At 36.9% G+C, this 20,246-nt stretch overlaps 1 protein-coding gene across 1 annotated transcript; it reads left to right on the top strand.

The window, feature by feature from the left end:
* Positions 1 to 11,477: 11,477 nt before the first annotated feature.
* LOC138699718 (uncharacterized) lies at positions 11,478 to 19,645 on the top strand. The gene is made up of 2 exons (XM_069825808.1): positions 11,478 to 13,049; positions 16,787 to 19,645. The coding sequence occupies exons 1-2, from the start codon at positions 12,575 to 12,577 to the stop codon at positions 17,158 to 17,160; spliced, it is 849 nt and encodes a 282-aa protein (XP_069681909.1). The 5' UTR covers positions 11,478 to 12,574; the 3' UTR covers positions 17,161 to 19,645.
* Positions 19,646 to 20,246: the final 601 nt, after the last annotated feature.

Raw genomic sequence — 20,246 nt, 5'->3', positions numbered from 1 at the left:
AAATTGTGGTTGAACACTCCATAGGCACTCTGATTTGCTATAATCTTCAATAAAGCTATTTGTACTTGCTGCCATTTTCAGGTTAAAAGGTCTACCACTTCGACCATCACCAAACGAAACAATATTTTCTGTTAATTCATGGTTACCCAAAACAACCAGCTGCTCGTTACATGCAACTGTTGAACGAAATAATAAGAATAATGCATAAGATCCCCACCGGCGATGGGTAGCTTTCAATTGCCGCATGCATTCTCATTTTTAGTGGAAAAAGGCATGCGCAATTGAATTCATTTTGTTCAATCTTGCATGCATTGCTTGAATGTATAAAGTTGAAAGAAAAGTTGAACTATGTAGAAGTACAGTTCCCCAAAAAAGGAATGAGACGACTCTTGGTTGTCGAAAGTTAAAGTTCTACAGTGTGGTCGTGCATGCATTGACATATTTTCATTCTACTTCAGAAATGTTGTCAGTTTTCTATTTCTGACGTAGTTCTCTTTTTACGTCCTTGATCATTTATTTTTTAAGAAAGATTGAAATATACCGTGTAACACGAAAGTCATTTGCCAAAGTGGGAGAACAATATTAATTTTGAAATGACAACTGAAGACCCATGGCAAAGACAAAAAAGAATATTGTAAGGACCACGACAAAGACAACAAGGCCCAGACAAGGACATAGATCAGGACCACGATAACATATTCCAATAAAAACGACAAACACGACAAGGATTATGATAAATACCACGACATGGATCACGATAAGGATTACAAGGACCAGAACCATGAAAAGAAATATTAAAAAGACAACAAGGACCACGATAAGAACAAAGATCAGGATCACGATAATATAGTACGACGACAAACACCACGACAAGGATTACGATAAATATCACGACATGGATCACGATAAGGATTACGATAAGGACCAGGACCACGAAAAGGATTATTAGAAAGACAACAAGGACAACGATAATATACGACAAAAAACAACAAACGTGCCATGCGGCAAGGATTACGATAAATACCACGACATGGACCGATAATGATTGCGAAGGGACCAGTACCACGAAAAGGACCATTTGAAAGACAACAAGGACAACGATAGGGACCATGACAAGGATCACGGTAGGAACCACGTTATAGACCACGATGAGGACTTTGAAATTTACCAAAGACCATAACAAAGACAAGAAATACCACTATAAAACCATGACAAGGACAAGTAGAACGATAAAGACTATTACAATGGCAACAAGCATTATGATAAGGACCATGGAGAAAACGAGTGCTTTAACGGTTGCGATAAAGATAAGGAACACGACATGGATCATGATAAGCACCACGACAACGATCACGATAAGGACCACGACATGGAAAATGATAAGTACCACGATAAGAATCACGCCAAGAACCACGAAACGTCTATGATAAGAACCATGAAAGTACCACGAAAGAATCGCCATAAGGACTGTGTCAAATATAACAAGGACCACCACAAAGCAAAGACAAAGACCACGATAAGGATGACTATATGGGACACGAAAAGCACTTTTATAGGGATTACTATAAGAACCACGACAGTGATCAAAAGGAGAACTATGATAGAGATCTCAAGGACCACGATTGCGATAACTATGAGAATGATAAGGACAAAGACAAGGACCACCACGAGAATGATCATGAAAGGAACCACGACATTGGGCCACGATAAGGATCATAAGGAACAGGATTGCGATAAGAACTATGAGAGTGACAAGGACCACTATAGGACCACGACAATAATAAAGACAGGGATCACCATATGGGCCACGATAAGGATCACGACAAGAACCATGATAGGAACCAAGATCACGATAAGGACAATGACAAAGACAACAAATACCTAATAAAGACCATGACAAAACCAGCAAGGAAGACGATAAGGACTAATAGAATGCCAACAAGGACCCATGATATGATGAGACAACAAAGATCACGATAAGGGACATGACAAAGACAACAAGGCCACGACAAAAACAATAAGGATCACGATAAGAACCATGACAAGGAAAACAAGGACCAATCTAAGAAACGCGATATGGACAAATACAAGGGCCATGATAATAATTACGAAATGGACAACGATAAGGACAAAGTTCACGATAAGGGTCATGACATGAACCACGATAAGGGCCAAGATCACTATAAGGAGCATAACAAAGACATACCATGATAAGGATCATGATAAAGACAACAAAAACGATAAGGGCCATTGCAGTGACAAGGATCATGATGAGGACTACAACAAAGACAACGGTAAGAAACATGACAAAGATAACAGTAACCACGATAAGAGACCGTTGCAAAGACAACAAGGATCATTATGACATCTACGGCAATGATAACGATAAGGATCACAAGTATCAAGACACGGATCATGACGAGGACCACGACAAGGACGGTGATTCGCGTCGCGATACTTAGGCCTATCGTGGTTCTTGTCATTGACCTTGTTATAGTCCTTGTCGTGGTCTTTGTACCTCTACAGGTATTTATGTTTCTGAACTTTATAGAATTACTTTTTGTGTATACGAAAACGTAAGTCGCAGGGGCGTATTTTGCGGACTACCGGGGCTACCGGCGGTAGCCCAAGGAAATTACAAAATAAAAAGTTTATAATATAACATAATGTAATAATTTTGTATTACCGTATTAGTTTTACCACAGTAATTAAAATTAAAGTAATTGTTAGATTTATATGCGCTCTCTGCTCTCGAAAAGAAACAAGTTGTCAAGGCGGCATTACTGGAGAAACCGCTGCCGCGAAGGGTAGCCTGTGACCGTTCCGTTCACGTCGCACAACTGCCCGTCCCCCACTCCCTTCAGTTTCTGTCGTGCAATGTAGGCGGTGAGTTGCCGCTCTCGTGATCGGTTTCTTGGAAGGCGCGAAGCAACAAAATCTTAGTACGCTACCTCATTAATGTGATTGTGTTCTTGCAGTGCAGTATTTTAAATTTGTGATTTGTTCGAGTGTCTAAGAGTTATATTAATTGTGAATTATTAAGTTTTTAATTTCCCAATTAAGTGATATTGTGAAAAATATGGCAGAACAAGTTTCTGGAGAGGTTTGTGTTGAAAATGACTGTGTAATAGAAGGTTTATTAAAAGTGCCTTTTAACCGTCGTACATACAACGAGAAAGTTGAAATTGTGAAAATGGAAAGACCAACTCCTGAGTTAAATTTGTCCATGGACGTAAAAGAAAAACAGCGTGAGTACACACGCCATTTCACTTCAACATCATATGGTAAGTGGAATTGGTTGTGTGGTAGTTCTAAACTGTCTAAACTATTTTGCTGGCCATGTTTGTTATTTAGCCGCGAAAGTAATGTGTGGTAAAAAGAGGGGTTTTATAATATGAACTCCCTTCGAACGGCAGTCCTAAAACACAACAAATCAAAAGCTCATATTTATAGTAGCATGAACTTTGCAAACTTTGGGAAGACAAGAATTGATTTACAGCTAGATAAGCAAAAAGCTCTACACATCAACCAACACAATGCTCTTGTGAAAAAAAAAAAATCGGGAGATTTTACTGCGTCTTATTAACGCAGTCTGCTTTCTAGGAAAACAAGAATTGGCTTTTCGGGGTCATAATGAGAGTGTGGAATCAGACAATAGAGGAAATTATATTGAATATTTAAGTTCCTTAAGTGAATTTGACCATTTACTGGCCAATCATCTTGAGAGTTCAACAGTATTCCGTAGTACTTCTCCCGCAATTCAGAATGACTTAATATTTGCTATAAGTGGGGTTATGATAAAGAACATAAAATCTGAAATAGAAGAAGCACCTTTTGTGGCCATTGTTGTTGATGAAACAAGTGACTGCTCTAATCAGAGTCAATTGTCCACTGTTTTAAGATACGTCGACAGTACTGCCAATGTTCAAGAACGGTTTATAGCATTCACAAATGTCAGTTCGGGCAAAACTGCTGCTGCTTTGTTTCAGCATGTGGAAGGTGTTATAGCAGAATACAATATCGGCAATAAGTTAATTGCACAGACATACGATGGTGCTTCAGTTATGGCGGGAAATATTAATGGCTTAAAAACAAAAGTTCAAGAAAAGTATCCTCAAGCACTATTTGTCCATTGTTACAGCCATGTTCTCAATTTAGTTTTGCAACAAACTACTTTATCCATTCCAGAATGCCGCATTTTTTTCAAAACACTGTCGGATTTAGCTGCATTTTTCTCATCATCTCCTAAAAGATCAGAAATACTCAAGGAATTTATGAAAAAGAAACTCCCAAAAGTAGCACCAACTAGATGGAATTTTACATCTCGGCTTGTAAATACAGTAAAGGAATACAGAGAACAACTGACTGCTTTCTTTGAAAATATCATTTGTAATGACTCTGAAGAAAACTGGGATGATGATGTAATTATGCAGGCTCAAGGATATTTGTATTTTTTCACATAGTTTCAGAATATATTTCTTCTTGAAGTCTATGCTAGTGTGTTCGCACATACAGATGTGCTCTACAATATTCTTCAGACAAAAAGTCTAGACATAGCATACTGCTTGCAAGAGGTATCAAAGTTAAAAAATACTATATCCGAGTTCAGACATAGTGGGTTTCCGTCCATATGGAGTAATATGGAAAATGAAAATTCTTCAGACAATACAATGGAACACTATTAAAGCGAAGAAAAGGAGATGATGAATTGAAATACAGGCAGCTGTACTACAGCATACTAGATCGTATGCACATGGAAATTACTGACAGATTTTCTGATTATGGAAAGCTTCAGTTCACACATCTTCTAGATTCTCAAAAATTTTCTGCTTATAGAGAAAACTTCCCGAATGAGGCACTAAACAAATTATTTCAGTCCTATAACAGTCACTTTGATCAAGTACGTTTGAAAAATGAATTAAGTGTAATATATTCAGCAGAAGTCTTTGATTTTTCGAACAAACCTATCCATGAAATATTATCTGCCATATACGAAAACCAGCTGAACCAAATTATTCCTGAAGTCCTTAAATTGGCAACATTAATTGTGACAATACCAGCTACGTCAGCATTGATAGAAAGATCATTTTCTTTGTTGAAGAGAATAAAATCCTACTGTAGATCAACTCATACACAAGAACGTTTATCCGGCTTGGCACTGATGTCCATTGAAAAGTCATTTCTACAGAAACTTCGCAAGCGGCCCAACTGTAATTTCAATGACGAAGTCATCAAAGTATTTTCGTCCCAATCAAGACGTCTGGAATTCACATATAAATAGGTAAGGAATTTTATTATAGGGTTTTAAAAATATATTTTGTGTAATAATAGGGTCAGTGGTAGCCCAGACCCTTAAACCAGTATACGCCACTGTAAGTCGGAATATAATTATGTAAACATCACTTCAATCTATATCATAACGTTTAGTGAAAATAAAACTCTTCTGCTTCATTGAGCTTAATAACAGTGTCATATCGGATTGTTATTTAGAGGGATTGTTAACAATTTGCGTACCAAATTTATTTTTATAGTGTAAATAACAGTTTATGTTTCAGGAAAGAGAAGCGAAAGAATTAGACGGATGTTCAAAATTAGATGAATTGTTGAATTTTGAATGCACGATAACAGCACATTTGCTTGCATACCGGTAGTCAATAAATGAATGCACTACGGCGTCTGAGATTACAAATAAAAGTTATGTTTTGTTCGTTCAATGTTGTTTGCTTTCTATATATAACAGGACTTAAGCCTATACATTTCTAGTTTGGATACTGTTTCTTGTGACATATAGTTTTATAGAACGAATCCTATGATTCTGAGTAGGAAAACTTGTTTTACTAACAAGCATGCATATCTGACAAAAAATGAAATAAACTAAACGAAATACCCAACTGTTGTTCCGTTGAATTCACATACAAATTGCTGTAAGTATCATGCCACTCATGCTTGTTGGTTTACCTGATTCATGCGATCTACAATTTATAGTCTCTCTTTAACGACAGTTTTACGGTTGCATAATTATTGATGTTGTTAATTTTGAGTTTTTTTTATACGTTTCGTGTATAGCTTCATGGCTAGAGAATACACGCTTAATACTGCCTCTTCGCGTTTTTACGTATTCTAACCCGGTTAGTAATGTTCCATTTTCTCCGTAATTGGCCGTAGATATTGTACATACGAGTAAAATTCCACTGTCAGCTTCAGCAACATTCCAAAATTGTTGAAATTCCCTCGTTTGCACCTCTTCAACGATCAGTTATTTCCACAGATTATCTGGTTCCTTGACCAATGTGACCTTTTTCACTTGTGGAATACTATAACATTGGGTATGGTTTAGTGTTTTTCTACGCATATTTTGGAAATCTTAGAGTAACTGGAAAAAAAAGTCTGCCTTTGTCCAAGGACAAATGAATTTTCTCTGAGAAATCTTCATCTTCGGCGTTGTTATAGCAGAATTTTTACGCTGAATATTGATCCACGGAGCCATACTTAATCCTTTATCGCTTCATTTTAACATTTTCGTGTGAACTATTTCCATCGTTAAAGCATTGCTTTATTATTATTATTATTATTATTATTATTATTATTATTATTATTATTATTATTTATTGCTATTATTTGAGGCCCCTTTGTAACCCGAGGATCTCGGCCGGGTTCGCTCTTGTGTTAAAACGGCACTGGCTTGGGTCAATGAAGGAAATACCGGTATCATACTTTTTTTGCAGACGACTTAACCTTACAGATATTTAAATTGTGTTTTCTTATATTCATTCAAATTGGGTGATAATTACTGGAAAAACTACGCATTAGAGTAAGGAAAAGTTGCAGAGGACTTTGAGGAATTTCTGATTCAGAGAACGCAGAAACATCTCCCAACAGTCACAAGACAACGGACAAACACCCAGTCCCGTGAAGGAAGATACATTCCATCATTTCGTCAACATTTATGCATTTCGTCGTCATTCCATAGCATTACCCGAATATCGGCTGGAGATGCACGGAGAGAGCTGGCCTAGGAACGAGTGGGGTGGTTTGCCCGAAATCTGGGTATGCAGCGAACCTTAGTGTAGTCGGCTAGTGTGGATTAGAGAATGCGCCTATCTTGAGAGTTAGCGCAATAGATCGTAAAAGATCGCAGTGCTGGGTCATAGTTCTCCTCCCGAAAATTTCATTCCCTTACTGCACACGTAATGAAGAGCTCATGTGATGAGTAATATTTATTCTTTGTTTTTGACAAATATCGCTGTCACATAGGTAGCAATAAGAATCCGGTATGCTAATACGCTCTGATGTGACCTTGTGGATTAACTTTTGATCTCGTGTTATATCCTTTTTTTTTTAGTTGTTATTTAACGACTTTCTGTCAATTGCTAGGTTACTTAGCGTCAATGAAATTTGTGCTAACGAGAGAGTATTTGGCGAGACGAGGCCGAGAATTTGCCATGATTATTTGACTCTCGTCTTAGAGTTGGGGAAAACCTCGGTAAAAACCCAATCAGTGATCAGCTCAAGCGGGAATCGAACCCACGCCCGAGCGCAGCTCCAGATTAACAGGTAAACGTGTTTCCATCTGAGCTGTGCCGGTACCAGATGAAAACTAAGCACTATTCCAGCATGGAAAGTGACAAAACAACGTGACTGGTTGGTTACCTGAAAATAAAGTTCTGACTCCCTTAAGAAATATATACCAGCGTAATATATTTACTAAAATTAGAGGCCCATTCCCAGTGTATAATTTTCACCGTTTTTAAATGTTTTTTACACACAAAACGGTCAACATCAAGAAAACAAAAACTGAGAAAACTTTATCCTGCCAATTTTTTGCAAATAGAAAAATACGCATTTATGTCTATATAGGAAAATAAAAGGCAAATGTATTGCTTATACGTATAATTGGAGTGTCTCATCAACACTGAACCATTAGTAAGAACGACTTTATGTATGTAACTTTACTTTAATATGAATGATTTCACAATTACCGTATCAATAAAGTAAATAATTTTCTAGGATATTAAAACATACGATTAAACAACTGAATAAGAAACTAAATGTTATTTCAGAGATCATTCATGGTAAGGATTTAGAAAATACAGTTTGTGCGAAGCTTGTCGTCATCATCATCGACACAACTATCACCATCATTATTACTTACAAATGGTTTTTAAGAAACTCGGAGGTTCATTACCGATCTCACATAAGCCCGCTATCGGTCCCTATCCTGAGCAAAATTCATCCAGTCCCTACCATCATATCCCACCTCCCTCAAATCCATTTTAATATTATCCTCTCATATACTTCTCGGCCTCCCTAAAGGTCTTGTCCCCTCAGGTTTTCCAACTAACACACTATACCTACGCATTTCTGGATTCACTCACACGTGCTACATGTCCAATCTATCTTAAACATCTGGATTTAATGTTCCTAATTATGTTAGGTGAAGAATACAATGCGTGCGTGCAGTTTTGCGTTGTGTAACTTTCTCCATTCTCCTGTAACTCCATCCCTCTTAGCCCCAAATATTCATAAGCACCTTATTCTCGATCACCCTTAACCTCTGTTCCTCTCTCAAAGTGAGAGTCCAAGTTACACAACCATACAGAACAACCGGTAATATAACTGTTCTATAAATTCTAAACTCGATGACAGAAGCTTCTCAACCGAATAATAACACGCATTTTTCATATTTATTCAGCGTTTAATGTCTTCTTGAGTGTCATTTTTGTTTGTTACTGTTGCTCCAAGGTATTTGAATTTTTTCACCTCTTCCAAGGATAGGCTATATTTCCATTTCATACTATGTTCTGGTCATTATTATTATTATTATTATTATTATTATTATTATTATTATTATTATTATGCGTTTAATAAAATTTGATTGATAACAGTCTTTTAATATCTTTATACAGGAGTTCCGCGTGCAGGAAGGCGCATATGTTTAAACTGTCATTATTCTCCTTGTGTTCATTATATTTTGCTCTATTAGATGACGTAATGCTCGGCAAATTCTTGCACTGGGTTTTCTCCTGGTTGGTGGACAGTACACCACTTCGAAACGACCGTATGGCGTATGTAAGGCCTATTACCGTTTTTAATACTTTTTAACAATGTGAAGTTTTAAAGTTTTATCATATTATATAAACTAGATTCAGTTCTGAGATATTGCGAATTTAGTTACCGTATGTTTCATAGCGACTGTTTGTTTTATCTCTTGACTTGCATTTTTGCATTGCGGTTTTAAACCATGCTGACAACATACTTATTAAGATGACCTATTGCAATATTATCCATCTCATTAGACTACTCATTGTGTAAACATTAAATTACATTACGGGTAAGATAGAAGTCGGGCTGCTGACTTTTGTGTCATATTTTCAACTTAATCCTGTGCCTTTTGCATATTTTAACGACCATGTTTTCAAAATGTTCGCGCCAACTTCATGGTTTAATTTTTTTTCTTAATTCGAGCACTCGAGACTGCTCCAGTCTCACAGTTCTGCAGAGTCATTTGTCTGTTCAGCACAAAATTGGTTGAGAAAAGAAGATTAAATTTTGTCTGCAGTCTTGTCCCCATAAGGGTTATTTTACGTAGCCTACCGGTACCATGAATCTATGGCACGAGACCTCGACTTTAAATCCCTTTCGAAGGAAACCACAATAAGGAATTTTATTGCCTCTGATCTCGGCCAAGTTTGGACCTGATGTCAAATAGCAAATGTGTTAATCACTAATCTTAATGCGTATTTGTTTATACATTGATTAGAAGGAAAACGAGCATCATCCACATCTTACCTTGTTCTCCAGGATCCGTGAATGAATATCAACCTCAAAGTTCTTGACGGAATGACAGCAGCAATAATACGTAGCAGCAATAATAATAATAATAATAATAATAATAATAATAATAATAATAATAATAATAATAATGTCCGCCATTGTGGCTGTGTGTTCGCTTCCCTACCAAGAGATGCATGGTTCGATTCCCGGTATGAATAATAAAAATTAATCTTTCGTCCGTGAGACTGAGTATCTCTCTTCATGTGCTATCCTGTGTCCTGTGTTATCTCAGCGGTGGTTTTGTGCCATACTGACCACACTACCAGGTAGCCCCGCATTGTGTGCCTGTCCAGTTTTGGTCCATATCTATAATTTATACCCTTCTCTACACCAGATTGGATTGTAAGTCGGCAGGAAAGGGGATGTTAAACAGAAGAAGTAAGAAAGAAAGAAAGAGAGAAAAAATATCTGAAACTGGAGTGATAAAAACCTGAAAAAATTAGAATTATGACAAATCTTGCAGGCAGAATTGCAGCAGATATCGCACCTGCACCATACTATGAAGTTTCCTGATGTTTCTACTGTTCTCTACCAAACAATGATAGCAAAGTGGTCTGGAAAACAAGAACATCGATATAATAATAATAATAATAATAATAATAATAATAATAATAATAATAATAATAATAATAGCAGAGTCCGTATAGGCCAGTTTCTATCTGATGCTTTTCCAATTCACTGCGGGCTGAAGCAGGAAGATGCACTATCACCTTTACTTTTTAACTTCGCTCTAGAATATGCCATTAGGAAAGTTCAGGATAACACAGAGAGTTTGGAATTGAACGGGATACATCAGCTTCTTGTCTATGCGGATGACGTGAGTATGTTAGGAGAAAATCCACAAACGACAAGGGAAAACGCGGAAATTCTACTTGAAGCAAGTAAAGAGATAGGGTAGGAAGTAAATCCCGAAAAGACAAAGTATATGATTATGTCGCGTGATCAGAATATTGTACGAAATGGAACTATAAAAGTTGGAGATTTATCCTTCGAAGAGGTGGAAAAATTCAAATATCTTGGAGCAACAGTAACAAATATAAATGACACTCGGGAGGAAATTAAACGCAGAATAAATATGGGAAATGCCTGTTATTATTCGGTTGAGAAGCTTTTGTCATCTAGTCTGCTGTCAAAAAATCTGAAAGTTAGAATTTATAAAACAGTTATATTACCGGTTGTTCTGTATGGCTGTGAAACTTGGACTCTCACTTTGAGAGAGGAACAGAGATTGAGGGTTTTTGAGAATAAGGTTCTTAGGAAAATATTTGGGGCTAAGAGGGATGAAGTTACAGGAGACTGGAGAAAGTTACACAATGCAGAGCTGCACGCATTGCATCCTTCTCCTGACATAATTAGGAACATTAAATCCAGACGTTTGAGATGGGCAGGGCATGTAGCACGTATGGGCGAATCCAGAAATGCATATAGAGTGTTAGTTGGGAGGCCAGAGGGGAAAAGACCTTTGGGGAGGCCGAGACGTAGATGGAAGGATAATATTAAAATGGATTTGAGGGAGGTGGGATATGATGGTAGAGACTGGATTAATCTTGCTCAGGATAGGGTCCAATGGCGGGCTTATGTGAGGGCGGCAATGAACCTCCGCGTTCCTTAAAAGCCAGTAAGTAAGTAAGTAAGTAAGTAAGTAAGTAAGTAAGTAAGTAATAATAATAATAATAATAATAATAATAATAATAATAATTATGTTTCTATTATTTGGGGCATTTGTGATGGGTGACAGGATTTTTTCTCGTTGCCAAACTTTCAGAACGGCCCCAGGTTCACTCAGCCTCCTATAAAATTGAGTACCGGGTCTTTCCCGGACGTAAAAGACGGTTGGAGCGTGGTGCCGACCACACCACCTCATTCTAGTGCCGAGGTCGTGGAAAGCATGGGGCTCTACCTCCATGCCCCCCAAGTGCCTTCATGGCATGTTACGGGGATACCTTTACCTTTTATTTGTGATGGGACCTTGATTTTTATCCATGCCAGAAATCGAATCCATTATCATTGGGTTTGTGGTTATAAACGCATGCGCGTGGCTGTAGCAGAGTTGATAATGATCGTTAGTCTCGTCATCGTTATGATCATTATCAATGTAAGCAAATGAAAGTAATCGTAATTGTTTATATATCCGAGTATTATCTGTGTTTTGAGTTTTTTTGTGCTGAAATACTAATTTTAATTTCAGTGATACAGCTTGGACAGAAATATTTGTTGCCTCCGCATAAATCGTGGCAAATGTAAATAAAATCGAGATATATGTAGAACTTTCCTCGATCATGGACGTTCGTTTCATTGACGATAAAATACTGGGATCCTTATACCGTTCTTTCACACAAGACACGCAGTAAACACAGTAATTACGTGCTTGTTCACGCCATCATCGTCATGAGGCAGGATATGGTTTCACATTCGTAATAATTGATATGTGCAACAGAAAATACCCTCGTTATGTTTCAATCTGGAACGTTCTCAATAATATGCTCGTGTTGTTTAGCAGTGATTCCGGCCTCCTTTTTTTTATGACGCGTTGAAACGCTCTGAAACTTCATTTTCCTTAATTTCTCCGTTTCCCTTCGCCATTCTTTCACTTATCACTGATTACGACCACAATAAAACGCAGCGTCTTGGAAGTCGCAGCATCAATTTGTCAACGTCTTTCGTACAGCTAACATAACAAAACTGCAAACGAAACATCAGATTCTCCGTTCAATTATCAACGCAGATTCGTTGATACATAATGACGGCGGTGAAGTTCCTTACTGTTGTGGTATGCGCATCCTTGCTTCAAGAAAGCGTGTTGTCTTTAGGTGAAGAAAGAAACAGTTCCAACGATGGTGACATCGATTATTTTGCTCCAGGACTAAAATTCGTGTATCGTGCGTATAAACAATGCGAAGGAGTTGATCTGGGTGATCTTTTCACATGTCTCAAGTTGAGAGCCATTAAGATCGCGGATCGGGCTTTGCAGTCCGACACTATCCCTCTGATCGATGGTATAAATATCGTGAAGTCCATCCCAGTGACCGGCGAGGAAGGTGCACGCAAATTAAATTTCGAACCACTGCAAGAAGTAAATGAAGCCAGTCTGCCAAAGGACTATGAACTAAAACAGAATAAACTGAACGAGTTGTTGGCCGAAAGGATGGCAAGATTCTTCCAGACCCATTCTGTACAACTTGGCGAGCCTCAATCCAACGAAGGCGCAGAGGAAGGTAAGTTCAACTCTGATAAGTTGCAGTAGCTCTGAGCACCATCTATTTCTCATTTATTATGTGGCAATTGAATGTTCTAATTGTAAAGGATGTTATAGTGACTTTGTTGCAAACTTCACGGGTAGTAGAGATGAACGACCGAACGAGGTGGCTTAGTGGCAACGCACTAGACTCGCATGCGGAAGTTTCCGGGTTCAAACCCCGTGGTCAGCAGATCTGACTGAAGTTTTTCATACTTTCCTTCAGTCGCAAAGGAAAATGCCGGATTGGAAATTTATATACAATAATTCATCACCGCCTTAATCACTATCATGTCCACACCTGTGGAGTAACGGTCAGCGCGTCTGGCTGCGAAAGCAGGTGGCCCGGGTTCGAATCCCGGTCGGGGCAAGTTACCTGGTTGAGGTTTTTTCGGGGTTTTCCCTCAACCCAATACGAGCAAATGCTGGGTAATTTTCGGTGCTGGACCTCGGACTCATTTCACCGGCATTATCACCTTCATATCATCAGACGCTAAATAACCTAGATGTTGATACAGTGTCGTAAAATAACCCAATAAAATAAATAAATAAAATCACTATCATAATCGTTAACAAAATAATGTTAAATCATTTAAAATGAATACAAGCCCTATACGTATAAAATTCAAAATACTTATAAGCATTGCAAAGCTCATGCTAATGGGTACAGAACTTTGTTAACTTTGTTTACAGCGTACATTAAAATAGTCATCTGGCATTGAACTCATGGCCAGTGTTCTGAAACCTCACTTCAGTTTAAATGTATAGCTGTCCTTGTGTGGCGTTATTTGTGTTTAAGCATTACGGACAGGCAATAATTTTGGTTTCTTTAGTTTCTTGTTATCACGGGAAGACTCACGTTAAGAAAACTAGCAGAAAATTTGCATTTAATTTACGGAACAGTAAATGGAAATGGACAAAAATCTGCAAAGCTTTATCAGTCAAAACATAATTTGCGATGCCAACTAACTCATGCCATATTTATGAGAATTTACTAACGTTTGCAGGAACAGGGAGCATACAACCAAACTTTAGAAAAATGGTTTGAGTTCGATGCTAGCTGGCCACACTGACTACATATAGAGCTATCAAGGCTTATAAATACCAAGAGGAACGTTTCCACACATGGGTTCCTTTATAAAAATTATTCGTGTTGGTCACCTCTACCACCTGTGAAAAAATAGGCTAATTGTTATTTAATAAATAACGTTAAATGGCTGGTTATATTTTAGTGATTGCTAGGCAAAATATAATGTGACTTGCATGTTATTGAATACAGTGAGTTTAAATATACATTCCGTTCCGTCAAAAATATAATTTTTTAATATTTAAAATTATTTAATCTATAAAAAAGTAATTATTTAAAGCGAAGTTAAGATATTTTTGCATATTGTGACATACCTTTTTACGCATATATCACTGGCCGAGATGAATAGCGTAAGTACATATTAATTTAGATATTGTTTCCGTTTTCGTATACTCATTTCAAGGAACTCTTAATGTTTAACAACGGAAGAAAGAAGTAGAGCCTACTCAATTGTCAAAACTAGGGTAAAAATCATGTCCTTACCTGTTACCTAACCTCTTTCACAGCTAGGACTCGTAACCATTTCTCTCTCTCCCTCACCGAAGAGATTATTTATCGGACTCTTGCATGGCTCGCTCGAAATCCTGTAAGGATGCAGCATTCTAAAAGCGACTGATGTAGCATGTAGGCCTACTCGTAATTATCATCAGCACGAGGGTAACAATCATGCCCACCCCGCTCTCGCTCATAGCCATCCAACGCCTGGTTATATTAATCACAGATAGTTCCCTACCAACATAATAATAATAATAATAATAATAATAATAATAATAATAATAATAATAATAATAATAATAATAATAATAATAATAACAATAATAACAACAACAACAATGTTCTTTTTCAGCGAATGACTAAATTCATTAGAGTATACAGTATAAATGAGTCAATTGGCTCGGTATCCTCATTTGAATCCTTTAAAAAGAAACTGGCCATAGCCTATTACCACCCGTATGTATATATTTCGAATTTCTAAATAATTCTGATGTTAGTTCTCTTCGGCTTGCAGTGGAGATTTTGCTTTATGGTGCTTCTTTCCTTTTCTGCTCGGCGACTGATCTGTTGCAGTCGGATGCGGAAATAGTCCCTCTGTGTGCAATTGTGGATGACTGCTTGACTGGCTGTTTCCACCTTAACGTTTGCTACTTATTGTTGCGATTAATTTTCGACTTTTCCCCCTGTAAAATTATATATATATATATTTTTGTGGTTCGTTATTTAAGGAAGCTGTATCAACTATTAGCTTATTTAGCATCGATGGAATTGGTGATGGCGAAATGAAATTACGTGACATTTCCCATACAGTTGGAAAGAAACTCAGAAAAAACTCAATCAGATAATCAACCCAAGCGGAAATCAAACCCATGTTCGAAAATTATCTTAAGTCACTTAAGTAGGATGGTGTGATCGAAGTAGAATAAGTGACCTTTAGGCTAGGAGCTCACAAAAATGTTAAGACAAGTCCCAAGAGCCCTTGCAAGGATGGACACTCGTGTACCTTTTAGTTTATTTTCCCTCCTCTTCTCCGTTATTGGTCATTTCCACCTAATCCATCCGCTTATCCACCGAGAGTTGAAGAAGGTCTTAGCGACCAAATTTGCTGGCAATAATAACCAATAGTCGACGAAATGTACAGGAACAATTAATCATTAACGCAAGCCATTAAGTTCAGAGCGGAAATTGACTTATCGACTTAAGTAGGATTATATTATAGGTTTATATTGCTATCCAGCCATTGATTTGCTAACTATAATCTGTAGAGTTCGCGTCTGTGACGAAAATTATGCAGTATATACTTCACCGATCCTTTTTAAGTGAAGTGGAGTGTAATTATGAAACAAACTGGTTATTTTATCCCAATGCGTGTATATAAAATTAAATTTTATTGCTTAAATAATTAAGTGTTCCAGATTTCGTTCCCTTGTATGAAGTTTATGGGATACTTTAATAAATGAATAAACTACAGTTGTAGAAATTTACGAGCGGATTTATTTTCACTCGTCAAGAATAAGTAGCCTATACAACAGTGAAAGCGTAAAAAAGAGCATGTTACAGTGCACGAGTGAATGACTGTACAGTACTATATTATAGCCTACATATGCTATTACTTATTAGTGCTTAAATTATGTACCTGAAACATGAATAAATACATATTGAACTTGAGACATAAAAGTTAAAGTTCTCAAAGAAATATATTGATTTCCGACAAAAAGAAACATGTTTTCTCTTAAACTTCTCATAGACTATTAACACTACGCTACTGCAGTGGTTTGCAGATCCTACTGCCATAAATAAATTCACAAAGGGACAGAATCAGGAGAGAGGATGAAGTATCGCTGTTAATATTCAAATTATTTAATTATTTATTTGCGGCGGTGTCGGGTGTAGTTCCTGGGTAGCTCAGTCGGTAGAGCGTTGGTGCGTGAAGCCAAAGGCCCCGGGATCGATACTCGGCCCCGGAACAATTTTTACCTTGAAATTATTCAAGTCTGCTTCACAGGGAGCTATACTGAAAGTCACATTTGCATATTAATTAAGAAGTGATTAATTTTCATGTAGTTCAAAGACAGTTTAATTCAATGAAGAATATTTGTATTTAAACAAATTCTTTAAATTTCTTATTATTACAGGTCGTAGACGTAAACGCCGCAAGTTTGGCCTCTTGATGATGGCTGGACTCTTGAAGGGTAGCATGGTGGCAATGGGGATGAAAGGTTTAGCTGTTCTGGCAGGCAAGGCTTTTCTGGTTGCCAAGATTGCTCTGGTTCTTGCAGCTATCTCTGCATTAAGTCACATGACGGGAGGTCATCATTCTGAGGGGAAGACCACCTATGAAATTGTGCAGCACCCACATGTTTCTTATAGCCACGAACATTCTAGTAGTTTTGAAGGAGGTCACGATCACTTTGAGCCCAGCGGTCATGGACACTACCGCAGGAGCATTGGTACACAATATCCACAAATGCTTGCATATAGAGGACAACAGCCAGTTGTCTCACAGTAATATTTTCTATACCATACTAAAATGTCTGCCAAAGAATGTTGTTTGAATGAACAGAAATCATGCATTACGAGTATATTTATTATTTATTTATTAATTCATGAATTTAGATATTTGAGTAGTATTTTATGAAGAATTTGACGACTTTATAGCTTTGTTTTCGTTTTTACAATATCGATTTCTGTCTTTTACAAAATCTTCTATTGTAGATTTCTTGCAAGAGCATTTCAGGAAGTAAAATGATTGATCGTTTCATAAACAGAAACAAAAAGTAAAACAAATTATATTTAAGGCTTACAACCATTAAGTATTTCTCTTTGTAATCATTATGAAAATTGAAGCATTTGTCGTAACGTAATACGAGCTTTATTAATACTATTTTCATACCGAAACGCATTACACATGAGAGGTTTATAATAATTTTTACTGTCAACTTTTCGTTTTACTGAAGCTTCTTTGTTATCTAGATTTAGGTTTACTTTGCAATTGCTTCGGTAATGTTTTTTCACCTTTTAAAAATTCAGAAATAAAAATAATATGCATGCTCTCAAATGACAATTTTTATTCTAGTGGTGGTTATTTTTACTTTTATCACTGACCCAAGCAGGATCGTATTTTATGTTTTCAGCACTCTGGGTCGTAAATAAAATTTCGCTCTTCAACTTACTAGAATAAATATTGTATCAGAAATGTGCAGTTCATCTGACTTTCTGCTTAAATTTTGAATTAACTAGAATGAATACCACTACAAAAAAGATTCCCGATCGTTTCGAATAAGGTCTTCAGACTGGCTAATCAGTAATTTCTATGCAATGCAGTAAGCGCTTCGACATTAAAATTAGCAGAATTGTAAAGGACCAGCTGTCCTTGAAGGCTCTCACAGCTGACCTTTCTCAAAATTAAAATGTAAAAAAAGTTTGTATTACGCGGACAACGAAAAAGTTAATTGTAGATGAAAATGACTTCATAAAAATACAGTACATTTATAACCTTTGTCTTCTCGCTCTATGTAATTGCCAGTGCTCATCAGCACGTGTGTAAAATAATACAGAGTTATAATTTTCCTCCCTATCCATGACTCATGTCGGTATATACACAAATATCACTCCGGAACAAAAATTATCCATTTTATGAGTAACACACATTCAACGTACATCACTTTGCCATAATAGATGTTGCATTTGGTTCACCATGGATTACGGATCTGCTTGGACTCACGAAGATTTGAATCTATGTCTCCAGCTCTAACCATTCGGCCAAAGTGCGGTGCTTATAAAATATTGTATTCATTGTATTTCTAACAATTAGAATTAGAAAATGACTAACAATGGTGCAATAAATTAATAATTACATTGCGGTTTAAATGAAAGGGAGAGACAAATGTCAGAATTTTCACACAGTTCCCTATCGGAAAATGGACTGCAACAAATAATGCGTAACTATGTGTTTAATTACTAGCATGCTTCCAATCAATATATTCGAAGCTCTTTCCCTTTTCATGTCCACTGTGAAACCGGAAGTTAGAGCACTGTAGTGATGTTATACAATTATCACTTTCAGAATTTTGTTCAATCAGAAACTTGGGTTGAAACTGAAACAGTGCAGATGCCCAAAGAGATAATTCTTAAAATGTATGTTTTCATAACTTATTTAAAGCACAAACATTAAACTATATGATGCCAATAAATATTATTCATATTAATTGTAATAATTGTAAGCAAAATCCAGAATTAAATCATGCTCGATACATAAATGAGTCAAAGCTGAGAATTAAGATCAAAATTTAAACAATCAAGTACCGTACCTGTATATAAACTCTATGATTGTGAGGTGTTATTTGTAATTGAAGCTTAGTTGCATGATTCTGTTCATTTTATTTATAGTTTCTAATGTAATTATAACACATGATGTAATTTAATTTAACTTAATTTTATTTATATGTTACAGCATATTAAGCAGTGGTCTCAAACGAGCTGAAGAGCACAGCCAGTTCAGTGATTCTTCTATTGTATGTGTGAGAGGAGAAAACTGAATTAGTTCGTGTATCTTCATGTGACGTCATTCAGCACTAGAGTCATATAGTCATGTGCTCTGTGCAGGAATTGAAATTCCTTAAACTTGAGACCACTGTATTACACTGTAATGCCTGATTTTATGTTTAATAATAAAGAATTGCAACAAGTTGAGTTTTATTTAATGCTCATTCAGTGGCATGAAGTATTGCAGAGTCACTTCCGCTAATCCCCGCATTAATTCCTTAGTACTCTGCATACTTCCTTCCTTTAGCCCACAGAAATATCAATATGTGCAGTGAGTAGCATATCTCTAAAAACATTTCTCTTATCAACTAAATTTTGGTAGAATTTCGCTGAAAATCGATCCCCATTAATCATAATCCATCACCACTACCACGAACATAAGAATTTTACAATTGTTCAGTCCTGTCTCATGCAACTCAAATACTGGTATTTCCTTTCCTCCATAAGTTCGAAGATTGTCTTGAGTTAGGATTTGTCCCCCCAGGAGGTTACCAGCCTTTCACTTGGTAAGTCTAGTGGGTGGTGCTGCCTCCTGTAGCCTCCTCTATATAATTGTGGTTATTCCATCATGACTCGGACTTCATATCTTCGGTTTTAAAGCAAGTTGCAGCACAAGTAGGTGAAATTTGGATATGGGTAGGAGAGGTTATGAAACTTACCCTACTCCACTACTCCTGCAACCCATATACCTACAGTTGTGGCCTTGTCCAGTCCGGTAGTTTTGGTAGAATACGAAAGTCGGATATTCTATGGCAGAAATGGTCGTACAATTGGTAATATTGGTTAGAAAAGAAACTTCAATGCATGTAGGCCTATAAGAATCGAAGTATTTCTCTTTAATTTTTCATTTCATTCAGTGTTCAAGGGCAGATCTTTCACTACAAACCCAGTTTTCTCCAATCTTTCCTATTTTCTGTCTTCCTCTTTGTCTCTTCATATGATCCATATATCTTAATGTCGTCTATCATCTGATATCTTCTTCAGCCTCGAACTCTTCTCCTGTTCACCATTCTTTCCAGTGCATCCTTCAGTAGGCAGTTTCTTCTCAGC

This window comes from Periplaneta americana, chromosome 5 (assembly GCF_040183065.1).
Source record: "Periplaneta americana isolate PAMFEO1 chromosome 5, P.americana_PAMFEO1_priV1, whole genome shotgun sequence".
Lineage (NCBI taxonomy): Eukaryota > Metazoa > Arthropoda > Insecta > Blattodea > Blattidae > Periplaneta > Periplaneta americana.
The sequence above is the reverse complement of the archived record's forward strand: the minus strand, read 5'-3'. Positions and strand labels throughout refer to the sequence as shown.